This window comes from Bombina bombina, chromosome 4, assembly GCF_027579735.1.
Source record: "Bombina bombina isolate aBomBom1 chromosome 4, aBomBom1.pri, whole genome shotgun sequence".
Taxonomy (NCBI): domain Eukaryota; kingdom Metazoa; phylum Chordata; class Amphibia; order Anura; family Bombinatoridae; genus Bombina; species Bombina bombina.
The window spans coordinates 679,830,053-679,846,805 of record NC_069502.1 but is presented as its reverse complement, the minus strand read 5'-3'; the positions used below and the strand labels follow the sequence as shown (position 1 = coordinate 679,846,805).

Sequence of the window (16,753 nt, the reverse complement as noted above, 5' to 3'; positions counted from 1 at the left end):
TCCACAGAACTGTGTGTTTAACCCCACAATCTGGTTAATCACATGGTTAAATAGCCAGCTCACGAGCAGCATTATAATGGTGAATAAATGCTATGCACATATGCTGTCTGATTGGCTCCTCCTTTTCTGCAGGTAAACAGTTCTGTGCAAGCAATAGTTCACTATTAAAAAGTTTTAGGATATTACAGATTTTAAGTATTGAACGTTTAGTTCCCTTTAAGATAGCCTACATTTGCATACACAAGTATTCACAAGCTTATTTTTTTTCAACCGCTTAATGTCTTCCTATGGGGTTTTATTTTCTAAATATCCGGCAGCAAGACCACACTATTTTAGGAAGCCTGCAGGAGCGAAAGAGGGTCCTGTGCTATTAGCAGACAAGCCCTTAACAACCAGCGACATACATGTGTGTTATGGAGTTAAAAAAAATAAAAATTAAACATTGCTAAAAGTGACTTATTAAAATGCATTATTAAAGTGATGGTAAACTCTTTTTAAAACCAGATCCGGAGTGTGTGATATTTTAGATGCAGTTTAATTTATCAGTTGTAACAAAGATGCGCTATAACTTACTTTTTAGTATAGATATGAAATTCTAATTCCCATCGCTCTGCTGCCCATTTCAAAAGTCAAATTTTCTTTGAGCCAATCACTTGAATTGTTCTCCAATCAGAGCTCTAGCTACAACAAAAGTGCCATATTTTGCAAAGGACTTAACTAAAAAAATAAAAATAAATATAAATATATATATTCTTAAAACTACTTATATTTGAACTCTTAGGCCCTGATATTCAAAACCTCTGTTTCAAAAGGCAGATTTTGCTTTACTTCTCCAAGGGTGTTTCCTGCATTGTGAAGGAGAGACTAGTACAGTGCTTTGAATTTTATATCACCTTCCACATCAGATTACGTTTTATTACATTTAAACTTTGCACTTTCTTTTCAGTATTTTATTTTGTATGCAGCAGTGTATTTAGTGATTTTACAAATTCTGATTATAGAGTAGACTTAAGAAGCAGAACTCACTGAATTTTCTAAGATAAGGGGAGGAACCTAGAAATCCCAGAGAGATGATGCCATCCATAGAAAGTAATTAATCTCTCTGGGATACAAAATTTCACATGGGAGAGATAAGGTAACTGGAGAACCCCGCGGGTTGATATAAAGACTCTGCATCAATTCCAAATTAAACTGAAATGTTTTCAGTACAATTTAAAGGAACACAGAACTATTTTTTTTTCTCTTTTGTGATTCAAATAGACCCTGCAATTTTAAGCAACTTTCTAATTTACTCCTATTATCAAATGTTCTTCATTCTCTTGGTATCTATTTGAAAAGCAAGAATGTAAGTTTAGATGCCGGCCCATTTTTGGTAAACAACCTGGGTTGTTTTTGCTGATTGGTAGATAAATTCACCCACCAATAAAAAAGTGCTGTCCAGGGTTCTTAAAGGGACAGTCTACATCACATTTTTTATTATTTAAAAAGATAGATAATCCCTTTATTACCCATTCCTCAGTTTTGCATAGCCAACACGGTTATATTAACATATGTTTTACCTCTGATTACCTTGTTTTTAAGGCTCCGCAGACTGCTTCTTATCTAAGTGCTTTTGACAGACATGCAGTGTAGCCAATCAGTACAGACTCCTAAATAACCCCACGGGAGTGAGCACAATTTTATCTATATGACACACAAACTAGTACTCTCTAACTGAAAAACTTTCAAAATGCTCTGAGCCAAGAGGCGGTTTTCAATGGTTTAGAAATCAGTTTGAGCCTACCTAGGTTTAGCTTTTCAAAAATACCGCTAAGGGAATTAAGCAAATTTGATGATAAAAGTAAATTGGAAGTAGTTTGAAATTGCATGCCCTATCAGAATCATGTAAGTTTAATTTTGACTAGACTGTCCCTTTAAAGTGAATGTAAATTTTGATACTAAAGTGCCCGGTTTTTAAAAATTTGATTAAAAACAGTGGCCCTTTAATTCATCAAAATTTACATTACACTCGTGTTTGGAAAAAATACTTACCTTTTAATCTTGACAGCCGCTCCAGCTTCCTCCGCCCAATCGCAAAGCCTCTTCCTGGGTCTAAAATGAGGAATCCAGCTTCCTCCAATCACAGCTTAGAATCAGACACTGATTTCCCTGGGGGGGGGGGGGGGAGCCGTGATTGGAGGATGACCGATCCAGCATTTCTAATGTCAGAAACTACTTGTGACAACCAGGGGAAGCTGGAGCGGCTGTCAAGTTTAAAAAGTTAAGTATTTCAATAAGTGAAATGTACATTTTGATTAATTAAAATGCCCCTGTTTTTAATCGAATTTTTAAAAACCAGGCAATTTAGCATCAAAATTTGCATTCCCTTTAAAAATTAAATAATTGGCTGGCTCCTTAGCTTAGATGCCTTCTTTTCAAATAAACATAGCAAGAGAACAAAGAAAAATAGGAGTAAATTAGAAAGTTGCTTAAAATTGCATGCTCTATCTGAATCATGAAAGAAAAAAAAATTGGGTTCAATGTCCCTTTAACCTGCCTTAGTTTAAATGAAAAGTAATATATACTAAAATATAGACAAACGTCACCTGCATACAGCAGGCAAGACAAAATTGTTTAAAATGCTTAGAAAATTTCTTATAACTGGTGAGAGCTTCAGACATACCCTGGGAACTCCCTCTCCCCCCCCCCCCCCCCCCCCACTTTCTGAAAGTGTCTGAATTTGCTGCATTGCAAACAAAAACTAAGTGCAATGTAATTTGTATATATCAACAGAAATATACAAAGTATGATCCTAATTTGTTAATGTAACACAGAAGTGCAACAAAACTATCATATCACGCAGTGCTGTATTGCACTGAGTGTCTCTCTGTCTTATGACACAAATTATGGCACAAATGGTTGTAAATGCTTCTCTGGGATCCCTTTTGTTCAGAAATAGCAGACATATATGGCTTTGGTGTTGCTTTTTGGTAATTAGAAGGCCGCTGTGCACCACACGTGTATTATGCTCAGCAGTGCAGGCGTTAATTAGGGAGCTTGTAGGGTTAATTTTAGCTTTAGTGTAGTAGACAACCGCAAGTATTGATCAAGACCCATTTTGGTATATTTTATGAAACCATTTCACCGCCAAATGCGATCAAATTAAAAAAAAAAAGTCAACTTTTTCACAAACTTTAGGTTTCTCACTGAAATTATTTACAAACAGCTTGTGCAATTATGGCACAAATGGTTGTAAATGCTTTTCTGGGATCCCCTTTGTTTAGAAATAGACATATATGGCTTTGGTGTTGCTTTTTGGTAATTAGAAGGCAGCTAAATGCCACTGCGCACAACACGTTAATTATGCCCAGCAGTGAAGGGGTTAGGTAGCTTGTAGGGAGCTTGCAGTGTAGAGATCAGCATCCCACCTGACACATCAGACTCCCTGATCCCTCCCAAAGAGCTCTCTTCCCTCCCCCACCGCACAATTGTCCCCACCGTCTTAAGTACTGGCAGAAAGTCTGCCAGTACTAAAATAAAAGGTATCCTTTTTTTCTAGCATATTTACATATGCTGCTTTGTAGGATCCCCCCCCCTTAGCCCCCAACCTCCCTGATTCCCCCCCCCCAAAAAACAGCTCTCTAACCCTCCCCCTCTGCCATATTGGGGGCCATCTTGGGTACTGGCTGCCAGTACACAGTTTGCAAATAAAAATGTGGTTTTTTTTAAATTGTTTTTATTTTTCTGTAGTGTAGCTTCCCCGCCACCCCAAGACCAATCCCCCACCCCCTCCCAGATCCCTTAGATTACTTTTATCAGGGATTTTATCCCCCCTTTCTCCCACTTATAAGAAAAAAAATAAAAAATCTGTAGTGTAGCGGTTCCCAACCGCTCCCTACCTGTGCACGAGCCCGCCCGCCGCCTCCCGTGCACGTGCCCCCGGTGATCCCCGCCCCCCTCTCTAACTTAGAAGTTATCGATGGCTGCCCACCCGATGTCCGGTGCAGAGAGGGCCACAGAGTGGCTCTCTGCACCGGAGGAGTAAAAATTGTTATTGCAGGATGCCTTGATATCAAGGCATCCTGCAATAACCCGAAAGCAGCTAGAAGTGATCAGGATCGCTTCCAGCTGCTTTCCAGACCGAGGACGTGCAGGGTACGTCCTTGGTGGTTAAGTGATTTTTTTTTCTTAAATAATTCAGATAGACATGTAATTTTAAAGCAACTCTAATTTACTCATATCAATTTTTCTTCGTTCTCTTGCTATATTTATTTAAAAAGCAGGAATGTAAAGCTTAGGTGACTGACGATTTTCGGTTCAGTACCCTGGATAGCACTTGCTTATTGGTGACTCTATTCAGCCAACTAATAAGCAAACATAACCAAGATTCTGAACCAAAAATGGTCCGGCTCCTAAGCTTTACATTTCTGCTTTTTAAATAAAGAGAACAAAGAAAAATTAATAGATGTAAATTAGAAAGTTGCTTACAATTGCATGCTCTGAATCATGAAAGAATTTTTTTGGATTTAGTATCCCTTTAAACAACTCATCACTTGGCTATTGTAAAACTGAGGTATATGGGAGTGGTATTTATAGGCTTTTGAGGTTTAGAAAACTGCCTCCTCCTGGTAGGAATGTATATCCCATACCTAACAGCTTGTGGACTCTCGCCACCTATATGAAAAAAGTATTCACCACTTTTAAACCTTGCAAAAAGGATTAACAGATGCACACAATTTAAATTATTCCTTACAAAATAAGTCAGACAGATTTTCAGGCACAGAGAAAATCTCATGGAGATTAACAATATAAATCACTAAGTTCAGTGTCAGAATACTTAAGATCTTTAACCCCTAAAGTGACAAAAAAAAATAAGTGTAATTATCAGGTTTCTTCAGCAGATGAGGGATCTTAATTCTGGAGAGGAAACCTCACTATCTGAAGATACTACAGTATCCCTTGGTTCAGGGTACATAGCACTAAGAAGAAAAAAACATAATTTATGTAAGAACTTACCTGATAAATTCATTTCTTTCATATTGGCAAGAGTCCATGAGCTAGTGACGTATGGGATATACAATCCTACCAGGAGGGGCAAAGTTTCCCACACCTCAAAATGCCTATAAATACACCCCTCACCACACCCACAATTCAGTTTAACGAATAGCCAAGTAGTGGGGTGATAAAGAAAGGAGTAAAAAAGCATCAAAGGAATTGGAATAATTGTGCTTTATACAAAAAAAAAATCATAACCACCATAAAAAGAGTGGGCCTCAAGGACTCTTGCCAATATAAAAGAAATGAATTTATCAGGTAAGTTCTTACATAAATTATGTTTTCTTTCATGAAATTGGCAAGAGTCCATGAGCTAGTGACATATGGGATAGCAAATACCCAAGATGTGGAACTCCACTCAAGAGTCACTAGAGAGGAAGGGATAAAAATAAAGACAGCCAATTCTGCTGAAAAAAATAATCCACAACCCAAATCAAAAAGTTTTAATCTTATAATGAAAAAAACTGAAATTATAAGCAGAAGAATCAAACTGAAAACAGCTGCCTGAAGAACTTTTCTACCAAAAACTGCTTCTGAATTAGCAAATACATCAAAATGGTAGAATTTAGTAAATGTATGCAAAGAGGACCAAGTTGCTGCTTTGCAAATCTGATCAACTGAAGCTTCATTCTTAAAAGCCCAGGAAGTGGAAACAGACCTAGTAGAATGAGCCGTAATCCTCTGAGGCAGGGATTTACCCAACTCCAAATAAGCGTGATGAATCAAAAGCTTTAACCACGAAGCCAAGGAAACAGAAGCCTTCTGACCTTTCCTAGAACCAGAAAAGATAACAAATAGACTAGAAGTCTTCCTGAAATATTTAGTAGCTTCAACATAATATTTCAAAGCTCTCACCACATCCAAAGAATGTAAGGATCTTTCCAAAGAATTCTTAGGATTAGGACACAAGGAAGGGACAACAATTTCTCTAGTAATATTGTTGGAATTCACAACTTTAGGTAGGAATTTAAATGAAGTCCGCAAAACCGCCTTATCCTGATGAAAAAACAAAAATTTATGCTTACCTGATAAATTTCTCTTGTGGTGTATCCAGTCCACGGATCATCCATTACTTGTGGGATATTCTCCTTCCCAACAGGAAGCTGCAAGAGGATCACCCACAGCAGAGCTGTCTATATAGCTCCTCCTCTAACTGCCACTACCAGTCATTCGACCGAAGACAAGCAAGAGAAAGGAGAAACCATAAGGTGCAGCGGTGACTGTAGTTTAAAAATAAAACGCCTGCCTTAAAATGACAGGGCGGGCCCTGGACTGGATACACCACAAGAGAAATAAATTTATCAGGTAAGCATAAATTTTGTTTTCTCTTGTAAGGTGTATCCAGTCCACGGATCATCCATTACTTGTGGGATACCAATACCAAAGCTATAGGACACGGATGAAGGGAGGGACAAGGCAGGTGCTTAAACGGAAGGCACCACTGCCTGCAAGACCTTTCTCCCAAAAATAGCCTCCGAAGAAGCAAAAGTATCAAATTTATAGAATTTTGAAAAAGTATGAAGCGAAGACCAAGTCGCCGCCTTACAAATCTGTTCAACAGAAGCCTCATGTGGAAGCTACCGCTCTAGTAGAATGAGCTGTAATCCTTTCAGGAGGCTGCTGGCCAGCAGTCTCATAAGCTAAGCATATTATACTCCTTAGCCAAAAAGAGAGAGAAGTTGCCGAAGCCTTTTGGCCTCTCCTCTGTCCAGAGTAGACAACAAACAAAGCAGATGTTTGACGAAAATCTTTAGTAGCTTGTAAATAAAACTTTAAAGCACGAACCACGTCAAGATTGCGTAAAAGATGTTCCTTCTTTGAAGGATTAGGACACAGCGACAGTACAACAATCTCCTGATTTATATTTTTATTAGATACCACCTTAGGTAGAAAACCAGGTATGGTACGTAACACTACCTTATCGGAAAGAAAAATTAGATAAGGAGAATCACATTGTAAAGCAGATAACTCCGAAACTCTTCGATCCGAGGAGATAGCTACTAAAAACAAAACTTTCCAAGATAAGAGCTTAATATCTATGGAATGCAAAAGTTCAAACGGAACCCCTTGAAGAACCTTAAGAACTAAATTTAAACTCCAAGGCGGAGCAACAGGTTTAAACACAGGCTTAATTCTGACTAAAGCATGACAAAACGCCTGCACGTCTGGAACCTCAGCCAGACGTTTGTGCAAAAGAATAGACAGAGCAGAAATCTGTCCCTTTAAGGAACTTGCTGACAAACCTTTCTCCAATCCATCTTGGAGAAAAGATAATATCCTAGGAATCCTGACCTTACTCCATGAGTAAGCCTTGGATTCACACCAATGAAGATATTTACACCATATCTTATGATAGATTTTCCTGGTGACAGGCTTTCACGCCTGTATTAAGGTATCAATGACCGACTCAGAGAAACCACGCTTTGATAAAATCAAGCGTTCAATCTCCAAGCAGTCAGCAGCAGAGAAATTAGATTTGGATGGTTGAAAGGACCCTGAAGTAGAAGGTCCTGTCTCAGAGGCAGAGTCCATGGTGGAAAGGATGACATGTCCACCAGATCTGCATACCAAGTCCTGCATGGCCACGCAGGTGCTATCAAAATCACTGATGCTCTCTCCTGCTTGACCTTGGCAATCAGACGAGGGAGCAGAGGAAACGGTGGAAACACAAGCCAGGTTGAAGGACCAAGGCACTGCTAGAGCATCTATCAGCGCTGCCTTGGGATCCCTGGACCTGGATCCATAAAAAGGAAGCTTGGTGTTCTGGCGAGACGCCATGAGATCCAGTTCTGGTTTGCCCCAACGTTGAATCAACTGTGCAAACACCTCCGGATGGAGCTCCCACTGCCCCGGATGAAAAGTCTGTCGACTTAGAAAATCCGCCTCCCAGTTCTCTACTCCTGGGATATGGATAGCCGATAGGTGAAAAGAGTAAATCTCTGCACAACGAATTATCTTTGAAACCTCCAACATCGCTAAGGAACTCCTTGTTCCCCCTTGATGGTTGATGTAAGCTACAGTCGTGATGTTGTCTGACTGAAATCTGATGAACCTCACTGCCGCTAGCTGAGGCCAAGTCTGAAGAGCATTGAATATCGCTCTTAGTTCCAGAATGTTTATCGGAAGGAGAGCCTCCTCCTGAGTCCATGACCCCTGAGCCTTCAGAGTGTTCCAGACTGCCCCCCAGCCCAGAAGGCTGGCATCTGTTACTATTGTCCAATCTGGCCTGCGGAAGGTCATAGCTTTGGACAGATGGACTCGAGATAGCCACCAGAGAAGAAAATCCCTGGTCTCTTGATCCAGATTTAGTAGAGGGGACAAATCTGTGTAATCCCCATTCCACATTCCACTGACTGAGCATGCAGAGTTGCAGCGGTCTGAGATGTAGGCGGGCAAATGGAACTATGTCCATTGCCGCTACCATTAAGCCGATTACTTCCATACACTGAGCCACCGAAGGGCGAGAAGTAGAATAAAGAACACGGCAGGAATTTAGAAGTTTTGACAACCTGGCCTCTGTCAGGTAAATCCTCATTTCTACAGAATCTATCAGAGTTCCCAGGAAGGAAACTCTTGTGAGAGGGGATAGAGAACTCTTCTTTTTGTTCACTTTCCACCCATGAGACCTCAGGAATGCCAGAACAATGTCCGTATGGGACTTGGCAATTTGGAAATTCGACGCCTGTATCAGAATGTCGTCTAAGTAAGGGGCTACTGCTATGCCCCGCAGCCTTAGGACCGCCAGAAGTAACCCCAGAACCTTCGTAGAGATTCTTGGTGCCGTAGCTAACCCAAAGGGAAGAGCCACAAACTGGTAATGCCTGTCTAGGAAGGCGAACCTGAGAAACCGATGATGATCTTTGTGTATCGGAATGTGAAGATAAACTAAATAAAAACACCACATCTCTCTAGCTACTTCCTTTCATGTTGAGAGCTGCAAGAGAATGACTGGGAGTGGCAGTTAGAGGAGGAGCTATATAGACAGCTCTGCTGTGGGTGATCCTCTTGCAGCTTCCTGTTGGGAAGGAGAATATCCCACAAGTAATGGATGATCCATGGACTGGATACACCTTACAAGAGAAATCAGAAAAGGAGATTCACAAGAAAGGGCAGATAATTCAGAAACTCTTCTAGCAGAAGAGATGGCCAAAAGGAACAATACTTTCCAAGAAAGCAATTTAATGTCCAAAGAATGCATAGGCTCAAATGGAGGAGCCTGTAAAGCCTTTAAAACCAAATTAAGACTCCAGGGAGGAGAGATTGATTTAATGACAGGCTTGATACGGACCAACGCCTGTACAAAACAATGAATATCAGGAAGTTTAACAATTTTTCTGTGGAATAAGACAGAAAGAGCAGAAATTTGTCCTTTCAAAGAACTTTCAGACAAACCCTTATCCAAACCATCCTGAAAAAACTAAAATTCTAGGAATTCTAAAAGAATGCCAAGTGAATTTAGTCAGAGAAACCTCTATGACTAAGCACTAAACGTTCAATCTCCATACCTTCAAATTTAATGATTTGAGATCCTGATGGAAAAACGGGGGCCTTGAGATAGAAGGTCTGGCCTTAACGGAAGTGGCCAAGGTTGGCAACTGGACATTCGAACAAGATCCACATACCAAAACCTGTGAGGCCATGCTGGAGCCACCAGCAGCACAAACGATTGCTCCATGATGATTTTGGAAATCACTCTTGGGAGAAGAACTAGAGGTGGAAAAATATAGGCAGGTTGATAACTCCAAGGAAGTGTCAAAGCTTCCACTGCCTCTGCCTGAGGATCCCTGGACCTGGACAGGTACCTGGGAAGTTTCTTGTTTAGATGAGATGCCATCAGATCTATTTCTGGAAGCCCCCACATCTAAACAATTTGAAAAAACACATCTGGGTGAAGAGACCACTATCCCGGATGTAAAGTTTGACGACAGATAATCCGCTTCCCAATTGTCTATTCCTGGGATATGGACCACAGAAATCAGACAGGAGCTGGGTTCCACCCAGGCAAGTATCCGAGATACTTCTTTCATAGCTTGGGGACTGTGAGTTGCACCCTGATGATTGACATATGCTACAGTTGTGATATTGTCTGTCTGAAAACAAATAATGGTTCTCTCCAAGAGAGGCCAAATCTGACGAGCCCTGAAAATCGCACGGAGTTCCAAAATATTGATTGGTAATCTCGCCTTGAGATTTCCAAACCCCTTGTGCTGTCAGAGATCCCCAGACAGCTCCCCAACCTGAAAGACTCACATCTGTTGTGATCACGGTCCAAGTTGGACGAACAAAAGAGGCCCCTTGAACTAAACGATGGTGATCTAACCACCAAGTCAGAGATAGTCGAACATTGGGATTTAAGGATATTAATTGTGATGTCCTTGTATAATCCCTGCACCATTGGTTCAGCATACAAAGCTGAAGAGGTCTCATGTGAAAACGAGCAAAGGGGATCGCGTCCGATGCTGCAGTCATGAGACCTAAAACCTCCATGCACATAGCTACTGAAGGGAATGACTGAGACTGAAGGTTCCGACAGGCTGCAACCAACTTCAAACGTCTCTTGTCTGTTAGAGAAAAAGTCATGGATACTGAATCTATCTGGAAACCTGAAAAGGTTACCCTTGTCTGAGGAATCAAATAACTTTTTGGTAAATTGATCCTCCATGTCTTTGAAGAAACAACACTAGTTGATTCATGTCAGATTCTGCAGAATGTAAAGACTGAGCAAGTACCAAGATATCGTCCAAATAAGGAAACACTGCAATACCCCGCTCTCTGATTACAGAGGACACCGAGAACCTTTGAAGAGATCCTTGGAGCTATTTCTAGGCCAAAAGGAAGAGAAATAATTGGTAATGCTCGTCTAGAAAAGAGAATCTCAGGAACTGATAGTGATCTGGATAAATCTGAATATGAAGATATGCATCCTGTAAGTCTATTGTGGACATATAATGCCCTTGCTGAACAAAAGGCAGAATAGTCCTTATATTCACCATTTTGAATGTTGGTATTCTTACATAACGATTCAAGATTTTTAGATCCAGAACTGGTCTGAATGAATTTTCTCTTTGGGACAATGAACAGATTTGAATAAAACCCCAGACCTTGTTACTAAAAAGGAACCGGCACGATTACCCCATAAGAGTCCAGGTCTGAAACACACTTCAGGAAAGCCTGTGCTTTCTCGGGGTTCACTGGAATGCATGAGAGAAAGAAACTGATCACAGGCAGTCTTACTCTGAAACCTATTCTGTACCCAAGAAACAATGTTCTGAATCCAATGATTTTGGACTGTATTTATCCAAACATCCTTGAAAAATTTTAGTCTGCCCCCTACCAGCTGAGCTGGAATGAGGGCCGCACCTTCATGCCGACTTGGGGGCTGGTTTAGATCTCTTAAATGGCTTGGATTTATTCCAGACTGAGGAAGGCTTCCAATTGGAAACAGATTCCTTAGGGGAAGGATTAGGTTTCTGTTCCTTATTCTGTCGAAAAGAACGAAAACGGTTAGAAGCTTTAAATTTACCCTTAGATTTTTTTTTATCTTGAGGTAAAAAAGCCCCTTCCCCCCCGTAACAGTTGAAATTATAGAATCCAACTGAGAACCAAATAATTTATTACCTTGGAAAGAAAGAGATAGCAACGTTGATTTAGAAGTCATATCAGCATTCCAAGATTTAAGCCATAAAGCTCTTCTAGCTAAAATAGCTAAAGACATATCTAACATCAATTCTGATATCAAAAATTGCATCACAAACAAAATTATAAGCATGTTGAATTAACTTAATGCTATACATATTATGGTCTGATACTTGTTGCGCTAAAGTTTCCAACCAAAAAGTTGAAGCAGCTGCAACATCAGCCAAAGAAATAGCAGGCCTAAGAAGATGACCTGAACATAAATAAGCCTTCCTTAGATAAGATTCAAGTTTCCTATCTAAAGGATCTTTAAAAGTACCGTCTTCCGTAGGAATAGTAGTACGCTTAGCAAGAGTAGAGATAGCCCCATCAACTTTGGGGATCTTTTCCCAAAACTCCAATCTATCAGTAGGCAAAGGATACAATTTTTTAAACCTTGAAGGAGTAGTAAAATAAGTACCCAGTCTATTCCATTCCTTTGAAATGATATCTGAAATAGCATCAGGAACTGGAAAAACCTCTGGAACATCATGAGGTTTATAAACCGAATTTAAACGTTTACTAGTTTTAGTATCAAGAGGGCTAGACTCCTCTATATCTAATGCAATCAACACTTCCTTCAATAAAGAACGAATATACTCCATTTTAAATAAATACGAAGATTTGTCAGTGTCAATAGCTGAGGCAGGATCCTCTGAATCTGATAGATCCTCATCAGAGAGATAAATTAGTATGTTGTCGGTCATTTGAAAATTTATCAACTGTATGAAGTTTTAAAAGACCTTTTACATTTATTAGAAGGCGGAATGGCAGACAAAGCCTTCTGAATGGAATCAGAAATAAATTCTCTCAAATTGACAGGAATATCCTGAACATTAGATGTTGATGGACCAGCAACATCTAATGCAACAACACTGATAGAAATACTCTCTGCATGTAAAAGTTTATCATGACAACTATTACAAACTACAGCCGGAGGAACAGTTACTACAAGTTTACAACAAATGCACTTAGCTTTGGTAGAACCGATATCAAGCAGCAGGATTCACGTAGTAGATTCTGAAACAGGATCAGATTGAGACATCTTGCAATATGTAAGAGAAAAAACATATAAAGCAAAATTATCAATTTCCTTATATGACAGTTTCAGGAATGGGAAAAAATGCAAACAGAATAGGCCTCTGACCAAGAAAAAAAGGACCAGAGGCAAAAGGAAATAAAGTCTTAAATAATGACAAACAGTTTGGCGCCAAGTATGACACCCACAACTGAAAATATTTTTTGGCGCCAAAAATGTCCGCAACAAACATGAGCGTCATAGATGACGCAACCTCGTGAAAAGACTCTCCGTCAACTAAGATGCCGAAAATGACAAATTTGCGTAAACAAACATAATTCTTGCGCCAAAAAAGTCTTGCGCCAAGAATGACGCAATAAATTATAGCATTTTGCGCTCACGCGAGCCTAACACAGCCCGCAATTTAGAAAAAAGAATCAATTTGAAAACCTCAGGTAAATTTTTTTTTTTAATGCATTTCCCAAATATGAAACTGACAGTCTGCAAAAAAGGAAATATACTGATAAACCTGAATCATGGCAAATATAAGTATAAACATATATTTAGAACTTTATATACAAAGTGCCAAACCATAGCTGAGGGTGTCTTAAATAAATGAAACATACTTACCAAAAGACACTCATCCACATATATCAGATAGCCAAACCAGTACTGAAACGAGAATCAGTAGAGGTAATGGTATACAAGAGTATATCGTCGATCTGAAAAGGGAGGTAGGAGATGAATCTCTACGACCGATAACAGAAATTATGAAATAGATCCCCGTTAGGATGACCATTGCATTCAATAGGTGATACTCTCCACGTCCCTCTGACATTCACTGTACTCTGAGAGGAATCGGGCTTCAAAATGCTGAGAAGCGCATATCAACGTAGAAATCTTAGCACAAACTTACTTCACCACCTCCATAGGAGGCAAAGTTTGTAAAACTGAATTGTGGGTGTGGTGAGGGGTGTATTTATAGGCATTTTGAGGTTTGGGAAACTTTGCCCCTCCTGGTAGGAATGTATATCCCATACGTCACTAGCTCATGGACTCTTGCCAATTACATGAAAGAAATCCAAACTGACCTTTTAACTTGTTTGAAGTCTGGTGAACAGCAAAAGCCTTATAGATGGCACTAGTATCATCCTGATAGAAAACAGAAAACAGGTGTATTAGTACCCAAAGAAACAGATTGGTCAGTATCTATTTAAAAAATCTAAACATGAGTAACAAATTAGCTGAAGAAAGCACTTCAGTTGTTTTATAATAAGTACACTAAACAATAGTAGAAAAGTGTTAAGAAGACTCAGTTTCCAGGATAAGTTTAGGGACAGGGTTCACTGCTCCTGTACTCCCTTTAAGTAGCTTTACAGACATGTATACCTGCATCAACTATAAAACTCTATAGTTCAGTCTAGCTAAGCAGTAAGTAACACGCTCCAAACTACTGTTTAAAAGGAAGAAAGTGTGCCAAGCAAAGGTAATAGTGTGATTCTGTCCCAAGGATATATATAAATAGTATATAGATAAACTTTTAAGATTTAAAAAAAGTGTCCACAATATGGCTATACGAGTGTCTATATTTAAACATTTAAAAACATACTTACCCCCATAGACACTTGTCCACTATTAAGCAAATAGACCGCCAAACCAATACTGAAAGATATCAGCAGAGCCAATAGAATAGGAATAATGTAGAGCTGTAAAAGGGAGGCAGAAGGCATGTCCCTGCGACCAATTTACAGAGGGCCAATGAAGGGTTTCCCATGAGGCGAAACCATTGTATTATAAACCATACCCCAAATCCATCCCTCTGACAAGCACTGGCCTCTGAGTATAACCAGGCCTCAGACTGAAAGCCCATTTTTCCTAGGAAGTCATGCACATCTTCATTCTTCACCCACCTCCAATGGAGGCAAAGTAAAGACTGAGGTATGTGTGAGGAGTTTTATAGGGCTCTTAGGAATCTTTGCCTCCTAGTGGCAGGAATGTAATCCCATATGTAAGGGATCATAGACTCTCACAATCTATTTGAAATCTATAGGAATCTATATTTTGTTTTGCTTTTTAATTCCAAAACTGCTGAATATGTTTACTTCATATCCTGTCCAGGATAAATTACAAACTTTCAGCCAAATTTGATTAGCTTTTCAAGAGTAATAAGCTTATTAAAATGCATAATTAAGGCATGTTTAAAAAGCCAACAAAAATGCAATGCCACTATTTACAAATAATAACTTCCATTTTATCTTCCAAACAGTTGTCGATCATTATACCAGCGAAATAGTCTTCAACAGCGTTCGGGTTATTGCCATTATTATTATTGGCTTAGGTTTCCTATTATTGCTTTTACCAGAAGAATGGGATGTTTGGATTATAAAACTCCTCACAAGACTAAAGGTCCAGAAGAAAGAAGAAATTATTGAGGGAAATGGAACTATAGGAACTGGAGTACAAAACCGAAGTTACAGAGCACGGCCATCTTTGTCCACCTTTGCAAATTAGGACATGAATTTTTATACTTAAATATTCACTTCATCTGCTATACATTTTTCTTATAAAAAAAAATATATAAAATTGTGTACAGTTTTTAATATGAATTTTGTGTATAGATTTAGCATCTTTAATTTGCTTGTCTCACTTTTTTAAATAGGGCTTTTCACAGATGAGCGTCCTTTTATTGAATGTATCATTTATCCTTTATATGCAGTTCTCTAGGAATGAAAGTCATTACCAAGAATGAAACATGTCACATGTACTGTATAACACACTGTGAACACAACACAATATTGTTTTTTTGGTGGGTTTTTTTACACTTATTGAACCAGATATAAGTTGCAGCTTCTTTTAACGTATTTTGTCTACTTACACCCAATAACTTAAGAATTACTCTAAGGGTCATTAATTCTTTCAGTGTCAAGCAATTTCTCACTAAGCAATTTTTATACTTCTGCACTCTTTAGTTTAAAGGGACAAAATCAAAAATGAAATGAACATGATTGCATTTAAATAAAAATAAAATACACATTTCTCAAAGCTCATAAGCAAAAATCCTCCTTGTAAAAGCTATGACTATTCTAGTGATATACTTTATGCCTATTACAAGTAATGTACATAATATGACTCATGCACCCATTTTAAAAACACAGCAGTGGCTTACATGCATTAATCAATGATACAAACATTTATTCAATATTTACTAAACTAAGGGATATTAAGCATCTTTAATTTGCAGATTTCAATCCCTAGAGAGGGGAACTACTATTTCAGATCAAATAAAATGACAATAACTATTTTAAAAAGAAAAACTCTTGCAGAATTCCTTGTCAACATAGGTGATTTGCTTTTTTTATATAATTTCACTATTGTATTTATTGGAGGACAGTGGCTTCATAGGAGCCCATTCCCTATGTCCTATCATACACACAGAATACCCCTGAAAAAAAGTTATGTTTAATTATGAGGGGGTCACACACTTATGTTGTAGCCGGTAAATTTAAAATGGATTACATTCTTTTGTCTACTAGAATTCTTTTAGGTTGTCTTTGGCAATGAAAGGGACTCTGGTACCTCTATAAAGGCAAAAGTAACTCTTATAAAAAAGATCACCACGGCACAGCCATATGTGGCAAGGGAGCCGGTGCACAAAGGGACATGATAGACTAAATAAAAGGCAGCCTTGTGCTTCTAATCGTTATCCAGCTACCAGATTCATTTTATAATAACGTATCTCACTGTGCAGGTCATAATCCAGGGTTGTAGCAGATATATAGAAGCTAGTTTTGGGTGGATAAATCCAAAAACATACACTGAAACAAGTTTAAAATGGTGTAACTACAAAGATCTGCTTCAACACGGGGTGTTAAAGGGTTGATATTCACGTCTTGTGACTAAGTTGTCAGTACACAGCTTTGTTTCAGCATCATGAGACAACTTAATTTAATCCCAAATTAAAATGTAATTTGATTAACATTAATTGAATACTGAGTATGCCACATTGCTGGTCTTAATTTTATTCTA

At 38.8% G+C, this 16,753-nt stretch overlaps 1 protein-coding gene across 1 annotated transcript in view; it reads left to right on the top strand.

The window, feature by feature from the left end:
- Nucleotides 1-15,238, top strand: part of SLC35F3 (solute carrier family 35 member F3) — a 417,616-nt gene extending 402,378 nt beyond the window's left edge. The window contains exon 8 of the mRNA XM_053712171.1: nt 14,994-15,238. Within this exon, the coding sequence (XP_053568146.1) occupies nt 14,994-15,238 (245 nt within the window). The remainder of the gene's footprint in view (nt 1-14,993) is intronic.
- The last annotated feature ends 1,515 nt before the right edge of the window (nt 15,239-16,753 follow it).